We start from the raw sequence: 21719 nt of genomic DNA, 5'->3' as shown, positions 1-21719 counted from the left end.
ATTTTCTCATCCATTTTTTTCCATTTTACAAGGTACGGGTAATATAACCTAAAATACAAATATGTGGCTAATGTGGACATAATTGTTTAAAAGCATAAAGTAAAGCACTAAAAAGTAAAAGTTAACGCCTTTATATAAACCCAATGTTTCTCGAGACCTTCCCGACCAATCATGTCGTGATCTCTGACCTGTGGCGCATGACGTCACAGTCCCCTCCAGCTTGCCCCCTGCTGATTGGTAGTCGCTGTGGTCCAATCAGAAAGCGTCTCTCACAGTAAAGTTGTTAACCCCCAACAGTAGCACTTTTTGGTGGCCACCTCTAGTTTCAACCTGCTTCAACGGCGACAAGGAAATGAACATTTTCACGCGATTAATATATACTTTTTGTCAAAGCCAGTGGACGCAAATGAGGTGTTTCTTCCCGAACATGAAGGTGGCGAGGAGAAGGGAAGTGAAGCTTGGCTGTCGCCTTCATGTGATTTTGGGTTAGTAGTAGCAACGTCGATTTTCTTACCCTGTTTTTTCTTTTTTTAAACTCGGATATTCGCCAGTTTTGGAGGATTAAAAATCACATTTGGAAAGCTCGTGTCCCGTAAGTATTCTCTTGTTATATTTGTTGTGAAAAAGGCACTCCTGCCTCGAAAGTGTATTTTTTGCTGATGATTTCATTACAACGCAATCGAATTCCGAGCTGGACCAGCTTTGGATGGCAAGTCAAATGGGGAAAAAGTTGTTAAATTTGGCTTGGGCGATGGCCAATAAATGTTGAAATCAATGTTTCGACGACATGTAGTTGACTTTCCCCCCACCCCCCCTTCACATGACTGACAAAAACAGAAGGTCGCAAACGTCATGTGTGATTTGGTTGCTGGACGGTCGATTGTTTAAAATAAATAAATAAATAAATCATCGTAAGTTCTTCCGGCTCCTCGTTGTCGATTATTATTTCGTCGCACAGTCATTTTCTAGGCCCCAAAATGTATTTTTTTTCGCTGCCTTGTCCTCGGTTTCATAGCTGAAAACATTGTTGGTTTGCAGTTTTTTTAAAGGGGCGTGTGGCTCAACATTGCCTTGCATGCGTCTAGTGGTGGCTTTGTGAACTGCATGGCCTCTGCCTTCATGGACCTTTCATCCCTTTTTTTCCTTTCAAATTAGATCCTTTATGGATGGATTCACAATTTTAGACATCTGTCTTAGTTCACTGGCTTCCATTGACGTCGATAGGCGTCTAATCCATTTGAACTGCAAGTGGTTGGCTGTCCAGTTTAATATATTGTCACTAAAATATGCTCCAGTTTCAATAGATCACACAAAGCCACTTAAAGCCAATATATTACATGCTGTCATCAAATGTGTGGCAATAATATTAACCATATTTTATACGCATTTGTTTTCGTGGGGGAAATATAACTTGATTTAGACTTGGCGTTTATCTTTTAAAAATATTGGCAATAGTATTTACCAGTCCGAAACAACACTTTAGGAAGGCATCAATTACTCATGGAAAAATTAATTATGGTGTTCTCTCAGGTGTTCGAGATGGATAAATTGGATTTATTGGATTTTACCAAAGGAGAAGTGGAATTCCCTTGGCGAGATCTTGGATGAACTTTAACTCTTGTATAACTGGTAAGTTAACTTTACTTGTTGATTTGCTGATTATTTGCATGTGCATGTGCGAGATTTTTCAGGGGAGTTTGCGCTTATGTCCACTAGATGGCGAAATAGTGAAGGATTCATATTAAGTGAATGGTCTGCCTCACTATTTGGAAATCAAGGGTTCAAACGTGTTTTTTTTTATGTGGTTACTCCAAAATGGCCAAAACATCCTCTAAATTGTCTGTAAGTGAATGTGTAAGGTTATTTGTCTTAATCTCTCCCGTAATTGGCTGGCAACTAGTTCAGGTGTACACCACCATCTGGCTATAGTCAGCTGGGGTATGCTCCAGCACCCTTGTGAGGAGAAGTGGTGCACTATCATATAGTTTGGACAATGGAGATTAGGCTGCTGTGTATAAATCAGTGATTTGCAACTGGTGGGTGACGTGAGTCATGTAAAATAAAGTACAGGGGTCCTTAGTTAACTATGGTACAATAGAGAATTATTGATTTATTTTGATGGTTGGTTTTGGCTTGATTGTGGTATTACCTTTTATATATTTATTAATTTGATTGTTACTTTTGTATTATCAGAGGATTAGGTGAATAGTTTGGTCAAAATGTTTATATATTCAAATATAATACGTTAATTAAAATGAATATGAGAAATGTTCAATCATTTTTTTGTAAATGTGCATTGGAGGAAAAAAATACAAACAGTATCTCTAAATATAATTGTGATATGGATCTATTTGTGCTGTCACAATTATTGTGATTGGTGTCATCACCGTTGATTGTGTATTTTTTTCCATTTCTCGTTCACTGACATTGTTCAAATCCATTTGAACGGGAGTGGTTGGCATTTAATGCTGATGTTTCAGCGCCATTGATGGCAATAGACGTCCAATCAATTTTGACTCTCCCAGTCGAAATAGATTGGACGCCTAAATGGCAGCTAATTCCTTCCTTTAGGATACACATTAAAACATTTTTTAAAGCAACTCATATTCATCGGTCGCTGCCAATAAGTTGACACGCAAATATACCCACTTAATCCATACATAAATCACAAGTAAGTATTTGTTACACTTTCATGCCCTTCCGCGAACTTACTTCCCGTGACCGCAACGCGCACGCGCTCGGAACCGCGCGGGAATGGTCGCCGGGGTAGCTGGGCGGGTTTGGTGGGGGGTGGGGGGGATAGGCAAGCAAGCAGGCTAGTGAGGGGGTAGGAGGGTTGGTGGGTTGGACCGAGCCGAGCAAAAACACGCCAAAACACTTTTAAATGTCCGCCATGTTGCCCATGGCGCACTGAGCCGCCAAAGCGGAGGGGAAGCGGAGCGTCGGGAAAAAGCAGGCCAAGACACAGCGACCGACATCCGGGCCTCCATCCCCCCCACCCCCACCACTCCACTCCGCGGCTCCGGGCTGGCGACGCCCTAACCTAGCGCTTGACAAGCTTACAAAAAAAAAACGTCAGAGTTAGCCGCCACAGAATCATCCATGAAAGCTTCACTCGTCACCGCGGTGAACCCTAGGAGCTCGGATAGACATTATCTGTGAGAGGGGGGACCTAAAAAGGAGGAAAAATGAGTAAATTGTCGTTTCGGGCGCGGGCGCTGGACGCCACCAAGCCGCTGCCCGTCTTCCGTTGTGAGGATTTACCCGACTTGCACGAGTATGCGTCTATTAACCGTGCCGTGCCGCAGATGCCGACGGGCATGGAGAAGGAGGAAGAATCGGTATGCTTGAATTTATTCCATCCTTCCATGTTGAATTTGTGGATTTTGCTTGTTTTGTCTCCGTCATAGTCGCTTTCTTTTATATTCTGCGCAAGCCTTCTCAAAATGGCCGCCCGTTTTTTTCCCGACAGAAACACGACGAATTCTTGCCCTAAACGGCGTTTAGTCCGCATTTGAGTCACATTCTGGGTATCTAGGGAAAGGACCGAAATTATTTTGGAAACATTTGTCCGCTTTCTGGTGGAAATTTGTGCGTATAGCCGTTTTCCGAGTACAAAGGGATCATGTGACTTCGGCGCGGCGGACATTTTGTGTTGGGGCCTTGTGTTGGCGTAGTGGCGAAGGATGTGCCATAGAGGGCGCCCGAGGGGAATGTCAACACTGCACAGATGGAAGGTAGCTAGCTACTGCATTTTTTTTTTAGCATGCAGTATGCCCACATTGGCTGCATAATTATGTTTTATTGTTCTCTGTTTTGTTGTTTTATAGATTTTTATGTACAGATGTTTGGGCTTCTGTGTAACAGGGATCATAAATTGCTTCCAAACTACTATGTTGATGTTTGATTGACAAGACAATTTACTGTCCTAAGTTTTAGTTCTTTCAGTGTCATTGAGAATAATAAAACTCTTATGTGGTTTTTTTCATTCCTGTGTTATAGTTGTTTTTTTAGTTTTACTAGTAGACGTCCAACTTGAACTGGAAAAGTTGATTCGCTGCCAGTCATCTCAGTTCACATTGATTGGACATGTATTTCTGTCAATGGCAGCTCATTAACGTCATGCTTGTAGATGGTTGCATATTTAACTTTGCATTAAAAAAAGTTATGACTTGACAACTCAACAATATGTACTCGGGTAAACAGAGCCGTGTGTTGAAGTCTACTTTATTTAGGCAATGTCCTAATGTTTGTCAAGTATACTTAAGTTTACAATGATATATGTCTTTTATTTTTTATTTGAGTAGTGTGTTTAATGTTGTAATTTGACTCTCCCACTGATTAGTTTTGATTCTCAAAACTTTTGACCATTAGTGTACAGTGTCCATTTTTGGTGTGTATATAACTCAAGTCATATCAATGTGACAAGCATGGCAATGCAATTTTATTGTCTTCATTAAGAGAATGGTTAGGTAAGCCGTCATATACTTTTTGATTTGTTTTTAGTCATATGTAAGGATGCTACCCATATCTTACAATAATGTTCTATCCCCACACAAACAAACATGTTAGCAATAGGAGGGCATATCGGGCATCATTTGAAAAGTGTGGTATTTCTTACCTTGTGTAATATGAAATTCCTCATAGTTTGCTGCATTTTGCTAAGGATTTTCATTGACACTGTTCAGATATGTTAATAAGATTGAATTCTTTTTTTGCAAAACTGTAGAAAGCATGACGGTTAGCAGCTTTTCAAAATATTTTGATTTATTATATAGTTATGTGGGTGGTAGTAGTTAATTATTGAATTGAATGCTTTTATTGTCATTATACATGGATGCAACAACAAGCAAACACACAGAAAATCAATATATACTAATGATAAATAAATCACTAAATAGTATTGATAAATAAATAATTGTGGTTGGTGAGGAAGTAACGGGTGGTGCTATAATGTGCAAATAAAATTTTAGCAATGTGCATTTTTGCGAATTGTTGCTTGTAGTACTTTGTAGTGGTTTGTATTTGGAACACGTCTTAATTATTACAGTTTTAGAGGTTTTGCTTATGTTTCATTGGGGAATTTTTTTGTCATTTGTATTCTAATTCAACTCCATGATTCAGACAATCTTGATTTGTATTGTGTTCACATTTAATATTAGGGAAATGTATTTTGATCTTTTGAAACTAACACCAATTTCATAATTTAGGAATTAGAAATTGTCTTTTTTTCATATGGCAGTAAGCTGATTGTTATTGTTTCAAACCTGTGTTGTAATTTTCCTTTCCAGCCATTATTTTGTTGTTTAACTGTCAAACAGCGTATTTTTTTAAGAATAATTGTTGGCTTTAAACTGCTTACCTGCCCCAGTAGGTGACTTCTATTATCCAAATTTGCATTTCAGTGGTGTGTATTTTTCTTTCTCTTCCTTTCACCGCCTTTAAAGGATGCTCAGTGTGCAGCTGACTCAAGTGTCACGCCAGTGTGCCGGTCGGACCTTTTTCTACTACTACTACTACTTGCCTGTTTGCTTTTTTCTTTTGTCATCTGCCTGCCTGCTCGCTCGGTGTCAGGGGTTCAGTGTGTCAGATGGCACAGCAGGTCTGCAGACCGCCAGGCAGGCACGTGGCAAGGGGGAAGTAGAAAGTAGAGTCAGCTTGAGGTGAAGAGTGGGGGGTGTAATTGTTGATACTGTCACTTATTTGCTTCCTCAGCTGGAGCTCTCTATTACTTGCATAATACAAATTCTTTTTGGTCTCAATTTGAGAAGGGTGGGTTTTTTGTAATGTTTTTTTTTCGTGCACCAAAGAGCAAAGTAGCCCTGTTGGCATGGTTTGTGTTCATGTCTGAGCTGTGCTCGTTTGCTCTGTTGGCCGAGTTATATTGCATAACAGCGGCTCATTCACTTCTATAGAGATTGCTGTTTGTTTCAGCCAAAACTTCAAAAGTAATGGGCCATTGTGAAAAAAAACATCACTCAGTATCGGCAGGTTGTTAAAAAATTATTTGAGTTGGACATCTCTAGATTATTCTGCAATATTTTTCACCTTTTTGCCATATAATTACCACTGGCTTGCTCATGTGTTATTGAGGTAATCGCGTAGCTCAAAACTGTTCAAAAGTTTAGTAGCGTAACGTGTCTGCTATTGCATTTGTGTAGTTACCATAGACATTTGTGTGAGAGTGACAGCGGATCAAGCACGTGGTCGATGTTTGTTTGTGTATGGCCACGTTGTCTTTTTTGGTGTTTACGCTTGGCTCATAAGAGAGGTTGTCTGCGGTCTGTTTGGTGATCCACAAGCATCTGAGAATCTCACAACCAATGACCTTGACTGAGCTGAAATTTGGATCATGTCACTGTTGGCAAAGTGAGTCTTCTGCAGCTGGTGCTTTTTGTATTCGACATGTCGCTTGCATTGGCCCCTGATGACTGACGAACTGTAATATAAAAATAAGGCGGTGTACACAGACTCAATGTGGATATTTCAAACATTTTTCCATCCACTAGAACAAGGGTGTCAGACTCGGGTTGGTTCGCGGGCCGCTTTAACGTCAACTTGATTTCACGTGGGCCGGACCATTTTAGATATAATATTTCGATGTTTTTATAAATGGATTAATAGAACTCTATTAAAAGCCATGAATATTCAGTTTTTTATAGATCTAAAACAATGTTTATTTTAGCCTTTTTTATATATTTTAGATTTTACAAAATGATTTTTGAACTAAAAATGCAGAAAAAATGATTAAAACATTACAATTATTGGTTTAAAAGGGGGGAAATCTGGAAATGTAATGTACATCTATACTCCATTTTAATTTGATCATAAAACAGAAAGTTGGCACTCATGACTTACTTTCCCGGGCCACACAAAATGATGCAGTGGGCCAGATTTGGCCCCTGGACCGCCACTTTGACACATGTGCACTAGACTGTGACAGTGTTTCTCTCATTTGTTATACAGCTGACCCTACTGATAATTCACGCTTACAATTTCGTACATGTTTTAGTCTTTGCAAGGGATTTGATGTCGTGAAGGTTTAGCAACAGTCAAGACAAATGTCTGCACCTCCATTCCAATCACTCATTGATGATTTGTGACAATTCCTAGAAGAAAAATGTTCTCAGCCATATGCCATCACCAAACTACAAAAACACTTAAAATCTCATACCATTATTTGTACCCTATGTCCCTTAGTTCAAAGTTATCCATTCCCAATGGCCTGGCTAACTAAATAAAAACATTAAATGTAGGTTTGCCCCTTTTCCATTGCCTTGAGTGCTGCTGTTGTATAAATTTTATTGTAATTCTGCTACATGACAAATGTATCCTATGCAAACAACAGTTCAGACTACAGAAATGGGGAAAATAGTGGAATATATCCAAAGGAATTGTGTTCGATGAGCCGTTTACTCGCCGCTTCCCTAAAGGTGATTTGAAACATTAAGCGACCATATGAATATTTTCCACCTAAAACACTGGTGAAGGGGACTCAAATGTGGACATGAAAAGAAATGCCCATGTTTAAACTGAACTTGTACATTCTGTCAAGCTCCACTTTGTAAAATCTGTTTTGGCTCTGAGCCAGGAGAAAGTGGCTGGATAACCACAAACTAAAAAATCGCTTAAGCTTTTGTTTTGTTTTTGTAATTAAATTTTTTCTGACACTTAATTGGGCCTGAACAATGTACCGTTTGAAGTACGACATCGCAATGTGCACATGCGCAATATCCACATCACAGGACGCATTTTTTTAAATATTAGAGGTTATTGTTTAAAAGGCATATCTGGTCGTTAAAGAGTGCTCTATCCTCTCTCCTGACTACAACTTCTTGTTGCCTTCTGCCCCTTGTGTGACATAAATGAATGCTGACAGCTGCTTGTGAAGTGATACATTGATCTTGAATACCTATGTTATAAGGCACATTATCAATGGGTTTATTTTTGTACATAAGGTGCTTCTTCTGCTTGCTTTCTTATTTGATTTTGTTTTTATTCTTTGATTTTCTGTACCACTTATCCTCATAAGGGTCGTGGGTGGTTCTGGAACCTATACCAGCCAACTATCGGCACAAGGCGGTGGTAAAACTCAATTGGTAGCAAGCCAATCTGAGAATTTGTCTTTCCAAAGTAAAATTCACCTGTGGGTGACGTTTCCCAGTCTTCACTAATAAGGTGTTAAGCCATCAAAACCAGTTTTAGTCATTTATTTTGTACCGCAAAGGTGAAATTCATTTCACCAAATTGTATCTTTTGCTAGAAGATATATGCTTGTGTGTGTGTGTATACATGTATATACATTGCCTTGGTTCTGCTTTCACTACGATTTTATGTGTAGCTGTTGGCTTTTCTTTACGAAAAGTACAATAGATTATCTGATTGATTGATACATGCCAAGACATCAGAAAAGTTTGACCTTATAAATTGATGTTACATTTGACTTCATAGGGCAAACACGACTAGATTTTGTTTCCCATTTGAGGCTGTTTCAGTTAGCCATTGGACAAAATTAATGCGATGTTTACAATGCAGTGGAAAACAAGTGTGCCCTGAATGGTATGTGCATTGAAAATACTGTGCAGCCGAGCACTATTTACATTATGTTCAACGTTTTAGTCTTATTTTGTCACATGATATAATTTTGAAGGTACAGCAGATGTCCACTAATATAAAAGAATACTTCATCCTAAGGCTGTCCCAAATTGCAAAATACACTGAAGAAATGTTAGATACGTTTTAAAAGACCACCCTCAACTTCGCCACCCTTTATTGTTTTACCAATGACATCAGGGTGCGTTAGACAGTCTGATACTTACTACTTTGTTTTAAACCAATGTCAGCTGCTCCAAACATTTTTTTTCTTGACTGATCTCTCAACTATCTTTACGATTAGTTGATTAGGCCAACAATTGATTTTTTAAAATTAATTTTGTAGTTATTTTTGGGGTTGATGATCATCAATTCACAATCATTTCAATCAATCATCCACACTTGGTTAACTTCCTTTTTTAACTAACCAAAATGGAATGAACGTCATCTCGTCGATTTTCTATTTTCCTGTGGATTGAACGTATAGCACTGTCAATAGCTACCCCATGAGTTAAATAACTACAGTGGTACCTCGTCATACAAAATGCTCGTCTTGCGGGGGAAATTTCGATCGAATAATTCGCCCGTTATGCGGTTATTTTGTTCTAAACATCATATTAAAAATAAGTTATTGGCTGCCTCTTTTATCAATAATTGATGCTATACAAACACATTTGAATTGCACATATGTGGTTATGCAACATACATAAAAAATAGGTTGTCTGAATTAATCAACATATTGGCACATCTTTTTGACTTGAGCATTTCTTTAGTAGCGTGCGTGCTGAAAAAGTGAGCACCTTCTTTAGTGCTGTTCAAGATATTCTCATTGACAGACAGGAAATGGGCTTCCTTCAGTTTATATGAGATTCTGAATAAAATAAACTCGTGATGTTTGCCATCTCTTTCTGGGAAAAAAAAATAGGAAATGCCTCACCTGTCTTTTTAATTACGGGAGCTGTATATGTAGATGCAGGATGTTTTTTCTTGTTCATTCTCCCTTTCTTCCTCACTTGTCAGTTTGGGAGCTTTAAAAATAGTATTAGCATTTTGTTTGTATTCCAACCATGTTTACTCATGAATCGTATTAACTTTTTCCTCCTGAGGTTAGCCCCCACCCCCAACACCAGGTGGGTGTGTCTCTACCACTCGAGGCTGTCCATCATGTAGAGTGTCTCTTAAGGCGTCTGGGATAGTGACGGTGATGGATGCGATTCTTTCCGTCAAGCTATTTCGGTACTCCACTGCAAATTTAAATTTGTTTTCCAGCAAATAGCCAGGCCGCTCTGCCAAGTAAACAAGCACTTGATTGGTTTCGGCTCTACTCTGTTTTAGCCCAAGGCTGTTTGATTTAGTCAGTGTGTACGTGTCTTGCCCATGGACATAATGTTGTTAAGAGATGTTGGGGTGGGCTGATAATGTATACGTTTTATGTGTCTCAACGCATGGACTTGAATGTGTTATCTGGACTATGAATAGGAAAGACCACTTAAATAGCTTATAAAAAAGAGAGCATGCTGTGCCTAATGGCATTTTTGAGTTGCCTCAGTAAGCTATGTGCCAAGTAAGCAGATAATATTTCAGCTGTTGCTCTGTTGCGCATGTTCTAGCAGCGTTTTCGTAATGTAAACATTTCTTTTTTTCTTTAACTTGTAAAGCCCTGGGGTTGATTTGATTTGCAAACATGCACAGTGCAGTATTTCCTCAAATTTCACAAATTTAGTAGACCAGATAATTAAAAAAACGCGAAGTAGGATCACCGTAATTATTTCTACCATATGTACATGTTTTTGCGTCTACAATATCAAGAAGTGTAGGTATTATATACCCATGTAATTACTGTAATGTATTAATATTTAAGTGTATATATATAATAAATGTAAATACTGTACTCGCCTCAGACGATAGCTCTTTTCTGCTTAATCTTACTAAAAATAAATGACAATGAGAGAGCTGTGCAGTATGATTTCGGTGAATTCAAGTTGATGGTGATGATTAAGTGCACAGGTTATTGAGACCTTCATTCCAAGTCAGGCCAAGATCACTCTATATTGGGATAAGGGCGACTGTGTCCGCCGTAAGATTGTTCGGCGTTTGCAGTTCTGGAAAAATCCACCCTCACCAGGGCTCCTGGCTGTCTGGTCAGGGCTTTTCGGATCAGACCGACGCCGTTCACCTGGTGCCCGTCCGTCATTTATCTTCTTCGGCATTGAGTTGAGTGGCGGTAACCCGTCTTCCTCTTGAGTTTCACTGTGAATGTTGACATTTTCATAAACATTTTTTATTTCGGTACTTAATATAAAATACAGCTTTATGTTAAAGCCGCAAAGAGGTGAAGGTTGACAGTAGTTACAAGAGGAGCATGTTAGTAAGCTAAGCACCACTGTCTCAATTTAAATCGCTTTGTGTGCAACTGCTACCAGAACCTCTTGAGGGGAGCTGCTCATGTATTGTACGCTTGACTCTAACTCCCAGTAGCTTTTCGAAGACCACTAAAAGTGATTACATAGTGAAAAATTAAATGCAAAACCCTCTTAGTTGGTCTTAGACAAACTTTTTCTTGCTTAGGTAGTGAGCTGATGTTTCATTTGCCCTAGCACTTACTACAGTTTATTTGATGCTAATAAAAGTGATTGGAATAGAAAATGTGGTGATACTATCTTATAGCACTGTTTTAATGCTAATGGGAAACCTTGGCGTCAACGACTGGGTATTTTTAAAGCATCCTAACATCTATCGCTGCTGTCAATATTAATGGATGGTTATGGATTTACACCTCTCATAGCTTTTATTTGGCACAAACTACAGAAAACCCACAATATAATCCTTTAATTTGATAGTTGAAAATATATGTAACCGTTCCAGTTCTCCTGGGACATGACTTGATGGCTACCTTTCTGGATGAATGAATCGATACTTTTCATCTTGTCAATTTAATGCTTTATATTATAGATGTGTAGATATTCTGTCAACAATTTTATGTTTCTGACAAGTGTGGTTGTTAAATATTTGGGATGTCGCTGTTGAGAAAACAGCCATTTAACTGGCCTGCTCATGAAGCCTTTCCAATGTCTTTTTTTTTTTTGATGAATTGGTGTTAAAAATGATCAGCTCCCATTTTAAAGACACTTGTAGTATTACATAGTCCCTTTTTAGATGAACCGGTATTGCTTCCTGTGCCAGAATATATTTTATTATTGCAGTTATTGTTGTGTGTTTGCAGTCTTCCGCTCTGTGGAGGATCCATTGTTCTATGAATGAATGTTCTTTCTACATTTATTTCTTTTCACTGTTCATTCATGGTTGCCCTGCATCCGCCCGCCCACACACCTACTACTACAGTTACCGCTGTATATATTGAAAACAATCTCATATAGGAATGTCCCCCACGTGCGCTAGTTAGCACTAAATAGTGTAACAGTAAAGTAAAAGCACACCAGTTGTTTTATACATCAATTGGATGTTGATGCTTCAAGATGTTTCAACTTTTTTGTCCATTGACCCTCTTAATCCTCCCACTTTATAGCTCTTTTTTTCCATATCTCCTATTTAAACTTATTTTCTAGACTACTAGTGACATAGTTTGGCTGGGCCATCTGCTTACATGCTGGTCATGTTAAACAAAAATAATTGTTCCAGACTGACGGTCCTGAGAAGGGCCCTCTAGGCCAAAGGTGATGCTGAAGATGAATACTTTAATTGTCTTGTTAGTGATTTAGAGTTGGTGTTTTGAACCAAGTTATTCTGCTTAAGCCGTAGTTATATGAATAACTTCTATAGCAGACCTGGGCAATGAATTCCACAAAGCGCCGCGGTGGGTGCAGGTTTTCGTTCCAACCCATAAGAGGAAACCTTTCCACCAAACTGGTATCTTAGAAGTGCAGTCAGGTGCTTCTTTGTTTCAGCAGAAATCTAGTTAAACTGTCTGTATTGGATCGGTTGGAACAAAACCTGCACCCACAGTGGCCCTCGTGGACCCGATTGCCTATGTCAGTACTAAAGGGACACTTGAGTCATTTTAAGGATTTGCCTGTGCTGAAAACATTCATGGACTGAACAATATTGTCTCATTCTGCTTTTAACTTAAAAAACCATGAGTTGCTAACAGTGGCATGGAGGAATGGTTACAACAGGGGTGGGCAAACCGGTCCTTGGGGGCCGCTGTGGGTGCGGGTTTTTGTTGCAACCGATCCAGCAAAGGCACTTTAACCAATGAGATTTCTGCAGAACACAAGTAGCACCTGACTGCAATCCACTGATTGCACTTGCAGGACACCAGAATGGTGAAAAGGTGGCTTCTCTATGGGTTGGAATGAAAACCCGCACCCACTGCGGCCCTTTGTGGAATAGTTTGCCCACCCCTGGGTCAGTCCTGAGATTGAGGGTTCAATCCCCAGTGGGTTCAGACTTTCCTCTCCTCTGTGGAGTTTGTGTGCTTCATGCGCCTGTGTGGGATTTCGCTGGACATCAGTTTCCTCCCACGTCACCAAAACATGCATGCTAGGCTGGTTGATCACTTTAAATTATCCTTAGATATGCAATACTTGAGCCAAAATTTAATGTCCATGTATGTTGACGTCGGGTCTTTAAGGGGTTGTTTTTGAAATTGCTCCAAAGTAGTCACTTGCCCCTTAAAAATGATGCTTTTTGGCAGCCGTGTGCCGCCTGGTAGTGTTTTCAAAAATGATTTACTTTGTATTGTTATTAATAATGTGGTCATATGTATTCTTCTGTAGTGCTTACCAGAATACTGCTCATTTCTCTTAAGATGTTGTATTACATAGGTTTTTAACAGGTGTTTCTGAGTCTGATTTAACTGTACTGTAAAGGTTTGCACAAAACCACAAAAAGTTAATGTTGCCGCTCTGCCATGGAGGTTAGCAAGAAACCTGGACGCAATGCTAGTTTACTAATCAGAGTCCTATTGTGCATACATAGGAACACCACCTCCAGCGGGCCATCTCGGCACAGCAGGTCTATGGCGAGAAGCGGGACAACATGGTCATCCCGGTCCCGGAGGCAGAGAGCAACATCACCTACTATGAAATGCTATACCCTGGAGATTACAAAATGCCAAAGCAGCTCATTCACCTACAGCGTAAGTCACTTTGTGTCTCTCAAACTTTTCTTTTTCTCTTTTTGCTAGTCTAAAATCTAAATGAGGGGATTTTTGTCCTTTTCAGACGCTTTATAATTTTAATAATTGTTGTCATGTTATTCTAATTCAGCTTTCAGCCTGGACACAGAGCAGCCAGACTACGACCTGGACTCGGACGATGACGCTTTCGTGGCAAAGTTAAAAAAGAAGATGGAGATCAGCCTGCTGCAGTTTGAGGAGATGATCGACCGGTTGGAAAAGGGCAGCGGGCAGCAGGTTTGTCGAAATAAAAAGGGCACACTTAGGCTTTGTCACATGATCGTTCGTGCCTGAAGGAAAATCCGTGTTTGCCCCTCAGCTGGTGAGTCTCCCCGAGGCCAAGCTGCTCCTCAAGGAGGACGACGAGCTCATCAAGGAGGTGTTTGACTACTGGAGCCGCAAAAGGAAAAACAGCAAGGCGCACTCGCTCATCAACATCATCAAGCAGGAGAAGCGTGACGGTTCCAGCACCAGCGACCCGTACGTGGCCTTCCGCAGGCGCACGGAGAAGATGCAGACCAGGAAGGTGGGTCTCCTCTTGCATCCGCAACCATTCCTTTTGAATTCGGCTTTGTCCGTACTCACTCGCCCTCTTTCCTCGTCCATCGAAAGAACCGCAAAAACGACGAGGCGTCCTACGAGAAGATGCTGAAACTCCGCAGGGATCTGAGCCGGGCGGTCACCATTCTGGAGATGATCAAGAGACGGGAAAAGAGCAAAAGAGAGCTGCTACACCTCACGTTAGAGATATTTGAGAAGAGGTTAGTAAGCAATAAAGCAATTCCCAGTCTCGGAGAGATTACCCAACTAGTGCAGTTTGCATGATAACATTGACTGTTTAGGCGGAATATTTTTCCGGTCATTGTCCAAATGTGACCAGAAAGAATGTTTAACTTGGATTACAATTTCCTTTTATATGCCATCATCCTACAATACTTGAGTTCTTGTACTACCCCACTTTATACAATTTTCAAGAATATTTTTTAATGAATAAATACAATTAATAATTCATAAAATCTTATTAAAACGATTAAGATGTATAAAAACTGAAATACACTGGTTAAGGACCCCCAATAATACTCTTGAATTGATGAATAATAAACTAGCATTAATAACATTATTTTTTTCAAAGCTCCCCCTTCTGTTTTTGAATCAAAACAATATAATCAACAAGGTACATGAACATTCTTGATTGTTTAGAAATGTGATTAATAGAAATGAATGATAATGACTGTTGCATACAACAATAAGGCAACTTAGTCTGACTGATTTTGCAACATTTTTAAGAGTTTGTTTTGGTACAGCATATATTTAGTCTGATAATATAGCTACACTGTTTCACAATAGTTTTTCCCGCATCAGGAATGTCATGTCGGACTACGGTGGTGAGGTTCTTGCTGAGGTCCTGGCGGAGCGTGCCCTGGTAAGGCCGCAGATCATCCCGCTGGTGCCACTTACCAACCAGTACCACATGGACCATAAGGACTACAAGTCCAAGGTGAGCGTGTGTTTAAAAACAGTCAGTCCATCAGGTCAACTCTTTACCATGCCTCAAGTTGAACCCCTGATTTCTTTTGCCCTCAAGCCGGAGAAGACGGAAGCCCCCCGCCAGAAGAGGAAATACGAGAAAAAGCAGAAGGCCATTCCTCTGTCGGCCAGCGCACACCACCACGGTCCGGCCGTCTTCAATGCCAAGGACCTCAATCAGTACGACTTCCCCAGCTCCGACGAAGAGCCCCAGGTATGCAGCCTGCCCCGTATTTGTCCTCTGCCTCCACCCGGAGGCCACCCTGGAACCCGCCAGTTCCTGAAAAATTTCTTCCTCTATCCGCAGCTGCATTCGGGCTCGTCGGAAGCCGAGGAAGAGAACGACCCAGACGGCGCCTATGCTTTTCGAAGAAAGGCGGGCTGTCAGTATTATGCTGTAAGTTTCGCAGATATATCAGATTTTGGTTTTAAAATGAAACTTTTTACATCGACCACCCAAAACCTTGTATATTGCCAGTGGGAACACTGAAACTGAAAAAAAAAAACCAGATCAACAACTTGCTAATGTTCTAACCACTTTAATGTAATTTCGTAAAATAACTCATTTGCTGCCTTTCACCATGATTAACGAACCAGAATTGCTCTAGAAATGTACTTCTTTTTATGTTCTTTCCATTGACCACACAGTATTTCTGGCAAATTGACACAGCAGTTGAAACACACACTCCAGGAAACTGATTAAAAACTAATTACAAGTACTTTTATATGGGTGTTGTGTTATTCTAGAGGCACACTGATTACAAGCCTTGGGCCAATCCCCCGAAAGTTAAGAAATCAGTCCCACTGCACCTAAAACTATTTTATAATTTAACTCGTGGTTGCCATTGATGGTGATAGACGCCTAATACATCTTGACTGGAACATAGTATCTCTTGACAATCGTAGAGAATGTTTTAATCTTTGTGAGAAGTGGATTGAATGTTTTTCCGTTTTTTTCTCTCCACGCAGGCTCATCAGGATCGAGTGGGCTCCTGGCCGTGGTCGCCGGGATGGGAAGGCGGCCTGGCACACGCTCGATACCGCTACAGTCTCACAACGCTAACCGTGCCACGACGCTGCCAGGGCCTGGCCCGCCGACGCTTGGGACGAGGGGGCAGGTACGTTTGCTTATTCCCGGGCTATTTTCGGATTGGTCGGAGCCTTCGCACCTGCCACATTGTCACCGCCGTCGCGTCCTCGTCTTTCAGGGTTCTACTGGACCGAGCACATTCAGACTACGATAATGTTTTCCACGAGCTGGACCCGAAGACGCTGGACCGCACGCCATCCCCGCCGGGTCCACGCTCGCCAACGGCCAGCAAGTTTGCCAGTACCTCACCAACCAATACCTCAGACAGAGACTCTCCCTCTCCACCCTCGGACCTCAGTCAGATTCTATTGAGCATAAAAGCTTGCCGGTGGCGCCATTTCCGGCCGCGGACACTACCGCTGCATCAGCTGGACAACGCACACCCGTTGTTCCGCAGGCTAAGTCGTTGCGTCAAGCGACCGCTCGCCAACATCGGGCCGCGCGCCCAACGCATCTTGCGGCCCGGGCCGCCACCCCAACCTCATGTTGGTAAGTCCACTGTGTGCATCCGCTGCTTTAAACCCTTTACGGGGCACTCATTGGCTCCCATTGACGTTGTTAGATGTCCAATAAATTTTGACTCAGAGCAGCAGCAAATGGTCGCTGCCAGCTCTCGGGCGTGTGGCGCCGTTTTTGCCATTGAAACATAAGCATGCCATTCTCAGTGACGGGTGATGAGTTCAATACAATGGAATCTTAAGGTGTCTATTTGTTTTTATTTGATTTAATGTTTGTTTTTTTCTATCATGATTTATTTATGTAGATTGGCATTACGAATGATTAATTTGTGATTAGTTTTGCACATTTTTAATAATAGGTTATGTTTTTGTACACTGAAAGGAAATATAGAAGACAGTCATTTAATAGATTATTCCATGAGAAAGTTTGTTTAGTTATTACTCTTTATTTGGGGGCCGACAGATTTGCCTTTGATTTCCATGACTTAGTATTTTATATTTATTCTTGTTCTAAGATCTCACTGTTTTTGTCTTAAAGTGGGGAGAGGGGGTTTTTTATCTGGAAAATTCTTACCAAAATTCGAATTTAATTTTAGCCCACGTCACCCATCCCTAATGCAAAATGAGACCTGGATCGTGTAGACTAACTACACTTGTCTATCAAATACTGTCACCTGCATGATCCAAAATGTGATGTCCACATTTGTCGACACCCAGTCTTTACGCGCTGGGATTAACATTTGCCTTCGTAAAGGCGTAATGGAAACCTGACCAGCAACTTTGTTGTAGTTAGTGTCATACAATCATGTTCGCGCGCGCTGAATAAGCACTCAAAGGCGTGCATCATTGTACAAGTCCACGTGTTGATGAAACATGTCGTATCCCACACATGTGTTTATGTCAGCACTGACAGCCGAGCAGTTCCAGCTTCACCAGGATCAGTTGTTGCAGATGCAGAAAGAGCAGCTTGAGCAACAGCAACATCAAGCCAGCAGAGCCACTGCCCACAGCACAACGTCGACAGCACAGGTGAGTGCCGCCCCCACGGCGCTCCCTCCGTCCTTCCCTTCCGCTCTCGACGCTCCGTTCCATCCCCCTCAGGTGTCAGCCAACACGTTGGACCAGGCCAGCGCTCAGTTCGCCGCCTCGGCCCTTGTTACCCCCGAGCAAATTTTGGCTCTTAAGACCAAGGAGGAGCTCAGCCTGGGTGGAGGAGTCAATGGCGTTCTGTCTCCCTCAGGTATGTCACCTTGCTCTGCAAAAGCAATCATATGTCCAGGACCCGGTTTCTTTACGAGCATTACAGTTAACTCAAAGGCGCTAGATCAAGGGTGTCAGACTCGGGTTGGTTCGCGGGCCGCTTTAACGTCAACTTGATTTCACGTGGGCCGGGCCATTTTAGATCTAATATTTAGATATATATTTTTAATAAATGGATTAAAAGCCCTGAATATTCAGTTTTTTATAGATCTAAAAAAAATGTCTATTTTAGCTTTTTTATATATTTTTAGATTTTGCAAAATGATTTTTGAACTAAAAACACAGAAAAAAATGATTAAAAAATTGCAATTATTGATTTAAAAGGGCGAAAATCAGGAAATTTAATATACCTCTATACTCCATTTTAATTCGATCCTAAAACAGAAAGTCGGCACTCATGATTTACTTTCCCGGGCCACACAAAATGATGCAGCGGGCCAGATTTGGCCCCCAGGCCGCCACTTTGACACGTGTGCTGGATGTTCTATCCATTTTGGCTAAGAGGGCCTGCAGCGGTCACAGTTCAAATGAATTTGACGTCTATTGTTGTCCATGGCAGGCAACGAGTCACACGGAAAATAATTTGAAGCCTTGTTCGCTAGCGTGTGCGGTCGATTGGTCGCTGGTCTTTTGGTCGCCCGTTGTCGCGGTCCGGGCGACCACAAGACCGACGACAAAACAAGGTAAAACAACACGGTCTACGCATCAATAAAAGCCAACAATGGCCATGAGCAGTTTCACTGAGCCGACGTGTGAGTGTATAAGAGTTTGTATGTACATGCGTTGTCCCTTTAAGAAGCTACGTCTGTCAGGGTCTTAACAAGTTCTCCAACAAAAAACAATAAAAGTCCGGGAAATTTTGAGCTTTTCTTTAGCCTAATAATTAATAGGGCATTAAGTATGACTAAATCGTAATTCACAGTTTGTATTTAGGGAATTTGAGCAACAATTTAAATGGTAATGATCAATAACCTTCCGGGCGACCAAAAGATCGGCAACCAATCGACCGTGTACCGTTCGCCAGAAGTGACATAACCTTAAAACTTGTCTCATCTGCGATGTCTGGGAGTAGTATGCCGCCGCCGATCTCCTTGATTATTCACAATATTGCCCTTAAATGTAACTAAGTATTAGCCCAGTAAAAATGATGCAATGTATTGCAACCATTGCAAGAAAATAAATATTTTGTGGTAAGAATCAGACCGATGTGGTGTCACAGATTTTGCGCGTTGTTGATGTGGTGCCAGTTTAAGCTATTACTAAAACAAGTGATCAAGAGTGAATTCAAATTTGCGAAAATAAAATAAAATCTGCCAGAACTTAAAGGTATTTAATGGATGAGAAAAATGACTATTGTTTGCGGTATTATCTTGCTTTTGTAAAGGGAAGTGATTCTTATTTTAGTTTTAATGTGACGCTTCTGTTGTCGTGGTTCAGGTGTCTACAAGGGCTTGCACCTTTCCAGCACAGCGTCCCCTTCCCTGGCTGCCCCGGCCCCGCCCGTCACACTGTCTGGCGCCGCGTCTCTGCATCCGGGAAGCGCCACCAACGTCGCGCCCGGCTGTGGCGCTAACAGCAACGCGGGCGGTGCCCGCCACGCCGGCCCCGCAGCCACTAACGCCACTCAGGTCCCGCTGGCCAACAGCCTCCGTCTGGCCGTGCCAGCCAGCAAACGGGCACACGCCCCCCGAACGCTAAGCGGTGCCATGTCGGCGTCGGCTTTAAAACTGGCCCACGCCGCCGCCAACTGTCAAAAGCCCAAGGTCCCCTCAGCCAGCGCCGCCTCACCGCTGGACATTGTGCCCAGGTGAGACCGTCACACTGCCTTCTTAGTGGATTCTCAATTTTTGCATTTTGATTTCTTAACAAATCAAAAGTATTCAATCATAATTGGAAGATGGAAATGACATTTAAAATCCGTCTGATTCGATCTTTACACGTGTTTTGGGTGGAAATAGCACTACCTCACGCGTCCATTAGTCAGAAGCAGTCAGCCGCTCTGCCCTTGTGTAGTAATCGTGCTTGAACGAGCGAGGGCGCTGTTTCACAGCTCACGTTCCTGATCAAATTTTCATTAAATACCACATTTATTCAATAAGTGGACAGTTATGCCTAAATAAAAAAGGTCTACCTCGCTTGAATAAGTTATGTTTGTCTTTTGGCCCTGTGGTGGTTGGTCTAACTAGAATGCTCAAGCTAATATTTTGACCTGCCCATTTTTTGTTTTTAATAACTTAATGACTTTTTTTTCCATATTTAAAATCCTGCATTTAAGGTTTGGACTAAATATTTGCACTAAGCCCGAGAAAGTATCAAATCAAGGCCATATGTTCTTCCATAAAACATGTTTACTTTATTGCCAAACCTAGTTTCAGAAATATATTGATGTAAATGTACTTTTATGTCCATTTTGATTTTTTTTTTCAATGTCATATACAAAAAATAGCAACAAATGTTTAGTATCAGGATATGACTACTTTGTACTAGTGATGTCTTGATCAGGTACTCAGGATCTTTCAAAATGCAAATATCTGAGCATTCAATTGTGTTCAAGTTTTTACAAGAAAACCAGGAAACGTGCTGACGTTGGTCTTGTTTTATTGCGCAGAGAAAACCATGAGCAAGACAAGGCGGCGTCACTCAGCAGTCTTTCTGAGAACACAATGGCCATGGAGGTGACGTAGCCGGCGCTTGGGACTATGGCACCTTGTTGTTGGGGTTTTTTGGGGGGGGGTTTATTTAGGTGCTATGCATCGTCCGTTAGGCTTGAACGTTAGCGGACTGACTGGACTGGACGGCGTGGCGGCGACCGCTCCAAAGAGCGAGCTCGTCGTTCGCCGTCTATATAACTCCTCCACCGTGTTTGTTACTGTTAATAAGAGATTGTCTGTAAATTGTTAATATGGCAATTAAGAAATGTACAGTACTGAATATTTGTAGGCCCCGACCACCCGCCCCTCTTGTATATAACATGACTTGAATACACAATTGTTCATTTGTGATGTTTTGCACTCGACATGTTGGAAAAAAATTAAAGAGAGAAAGGACAAACTGCAGCCGCTGCGACCAGTCTCAACGCGCCCCCCTCCCTTCTCCCCTCGTCTATTTATTGTGCCGCGTTTACGTCCGATCCTATGTTGCGACCGCTCGTGCTTCATCCGGCCGCCATTTCACACAGTTTTCCTTTTTACAATAAATATTTTTGTACCTTTTTTTTTTCTTAATTTGTTTGGTAATTTGACTTCCCGCAAATGAAACACATTGTTTTCTGTCGTTTGTTTTTGTGCCGGGACGTGGTGGGAAAAAGGACCAATCGTTTGACCACTTTACACCAAAACAAAGTGGGGAGAAAAGTGCTGATTTTTGCCACTTGACAGGCGCTGCGGTCTTCAGCGTCCTCGTCTCTTCTGTGAAGAGTTTGGTACTGAACGCGGCGGCTTCTCGTAGGTTTTTTTTTTGTGTTGTTGAGTTGTTTTTGTGCGTGTGTATGGAAGTTGAGTGCTCCCTTGTGGCGTGTGTGCGTGTGTGTGTGTGCAAGCTGGTGTGGACATGTCGGCGGTGCGCGGCAGAGATGTTGGACGGATGGATGGACTCCTAAAAAAAAGTGTCACTCAATGAAATAAACATCCAGGGCATTATATCAACTGTCTTCTTG

At 41.5% G+C, this 21719-nt stretch overlaps 1 protein-coding gene across 5 annotated transcripts; it reads left to right on the top strand.

The window, feature by feature from the left end:
• Positions 1-299: 299 nt before the first annotated feature.
• Positions 300-21704, top strand: epc1b (enhancer of polycomb 1b). Of its 5 annotated transcripts, XM_077615413.1 has the most exons (16): positions 300-485; positions 552-592; positions 1531-1629; positions 13531-13690; positions 13821-13966; positions 14049-14255; positions 14342-14490; positions 15092-15227; positions 15315-15470; positions 15564-15653; positions 16226-16374; positions 16465-16835; positions 17709-17833; positions 17906-18044; positions 19502-19871; positions 20673-21704. In XM_077615413.1, exons 4-16 carry the CDS (start codon positions 13591-13593, stop codon positions 20746-20748), a joined length of 2214 nt encoding a protein of 737 aa, XP_077471539.1. In that variant the 5' UTR covers positions 300-485; positions 552-592; positions 1531-1629; positions 13531-13590; the 3' UTR covers positions 20749-21704. The 5 variants fall into 5 exon arrangements, with proteins under 5 accessions (XP_077471539.1, XP_077471540.1, XP_077471537.1 ...); XM_077615414.1 differs by lacking the exon at positions 552-592; XM_077615411.1 differs by having other exon boundaries at positions 300-592.
• The last annotated feature ends 15 nt before the right edge of the window (positions 21705-21719 follow it).

Source organism: Stigmatopora argus, chromosome 12 (assembly GCF_051989625.1).
Source record: "Stigmatopora argus isolate UIUO_Sarg chromosome 12, RoL_Sarg_1.0, whole genome shotgun sequence".
NCBI lineage: Eukaryota > Metazoa > Chordata > Actinopteri > Syngnathiformes > Syngnathidae > Stigmatopora > Stigmatopora argus.
The sequence above is the reverse complement of the archived record's forward strand: the minus strand, read 5'-3'. Positions and strand labels throughout refer to the sequence as shown.

Coding starts and splice junctions, on each gene's coding strand:
- epc1b (XM_077615409.1), top strand. CDS start 3,189: ATGAGTAAATTGTCGTTTCGGGCGCGGGCGCTGGACGCCACCAAGCCG. Junction 13,691..13,820: donor GCAGCTCATTCACCTACAGC/GTAAGTCACTTT, acceptor ATTCTAATTCAG/CTTTCAGCCTGGACACAGAG. Junction 17,834..17,905: donor GCACAACGTCGACAGCACAG/GTGAGTGCCGCC, acceptor CATCCCCCTCAG/GTGTCAGCCAACACGTTGGA.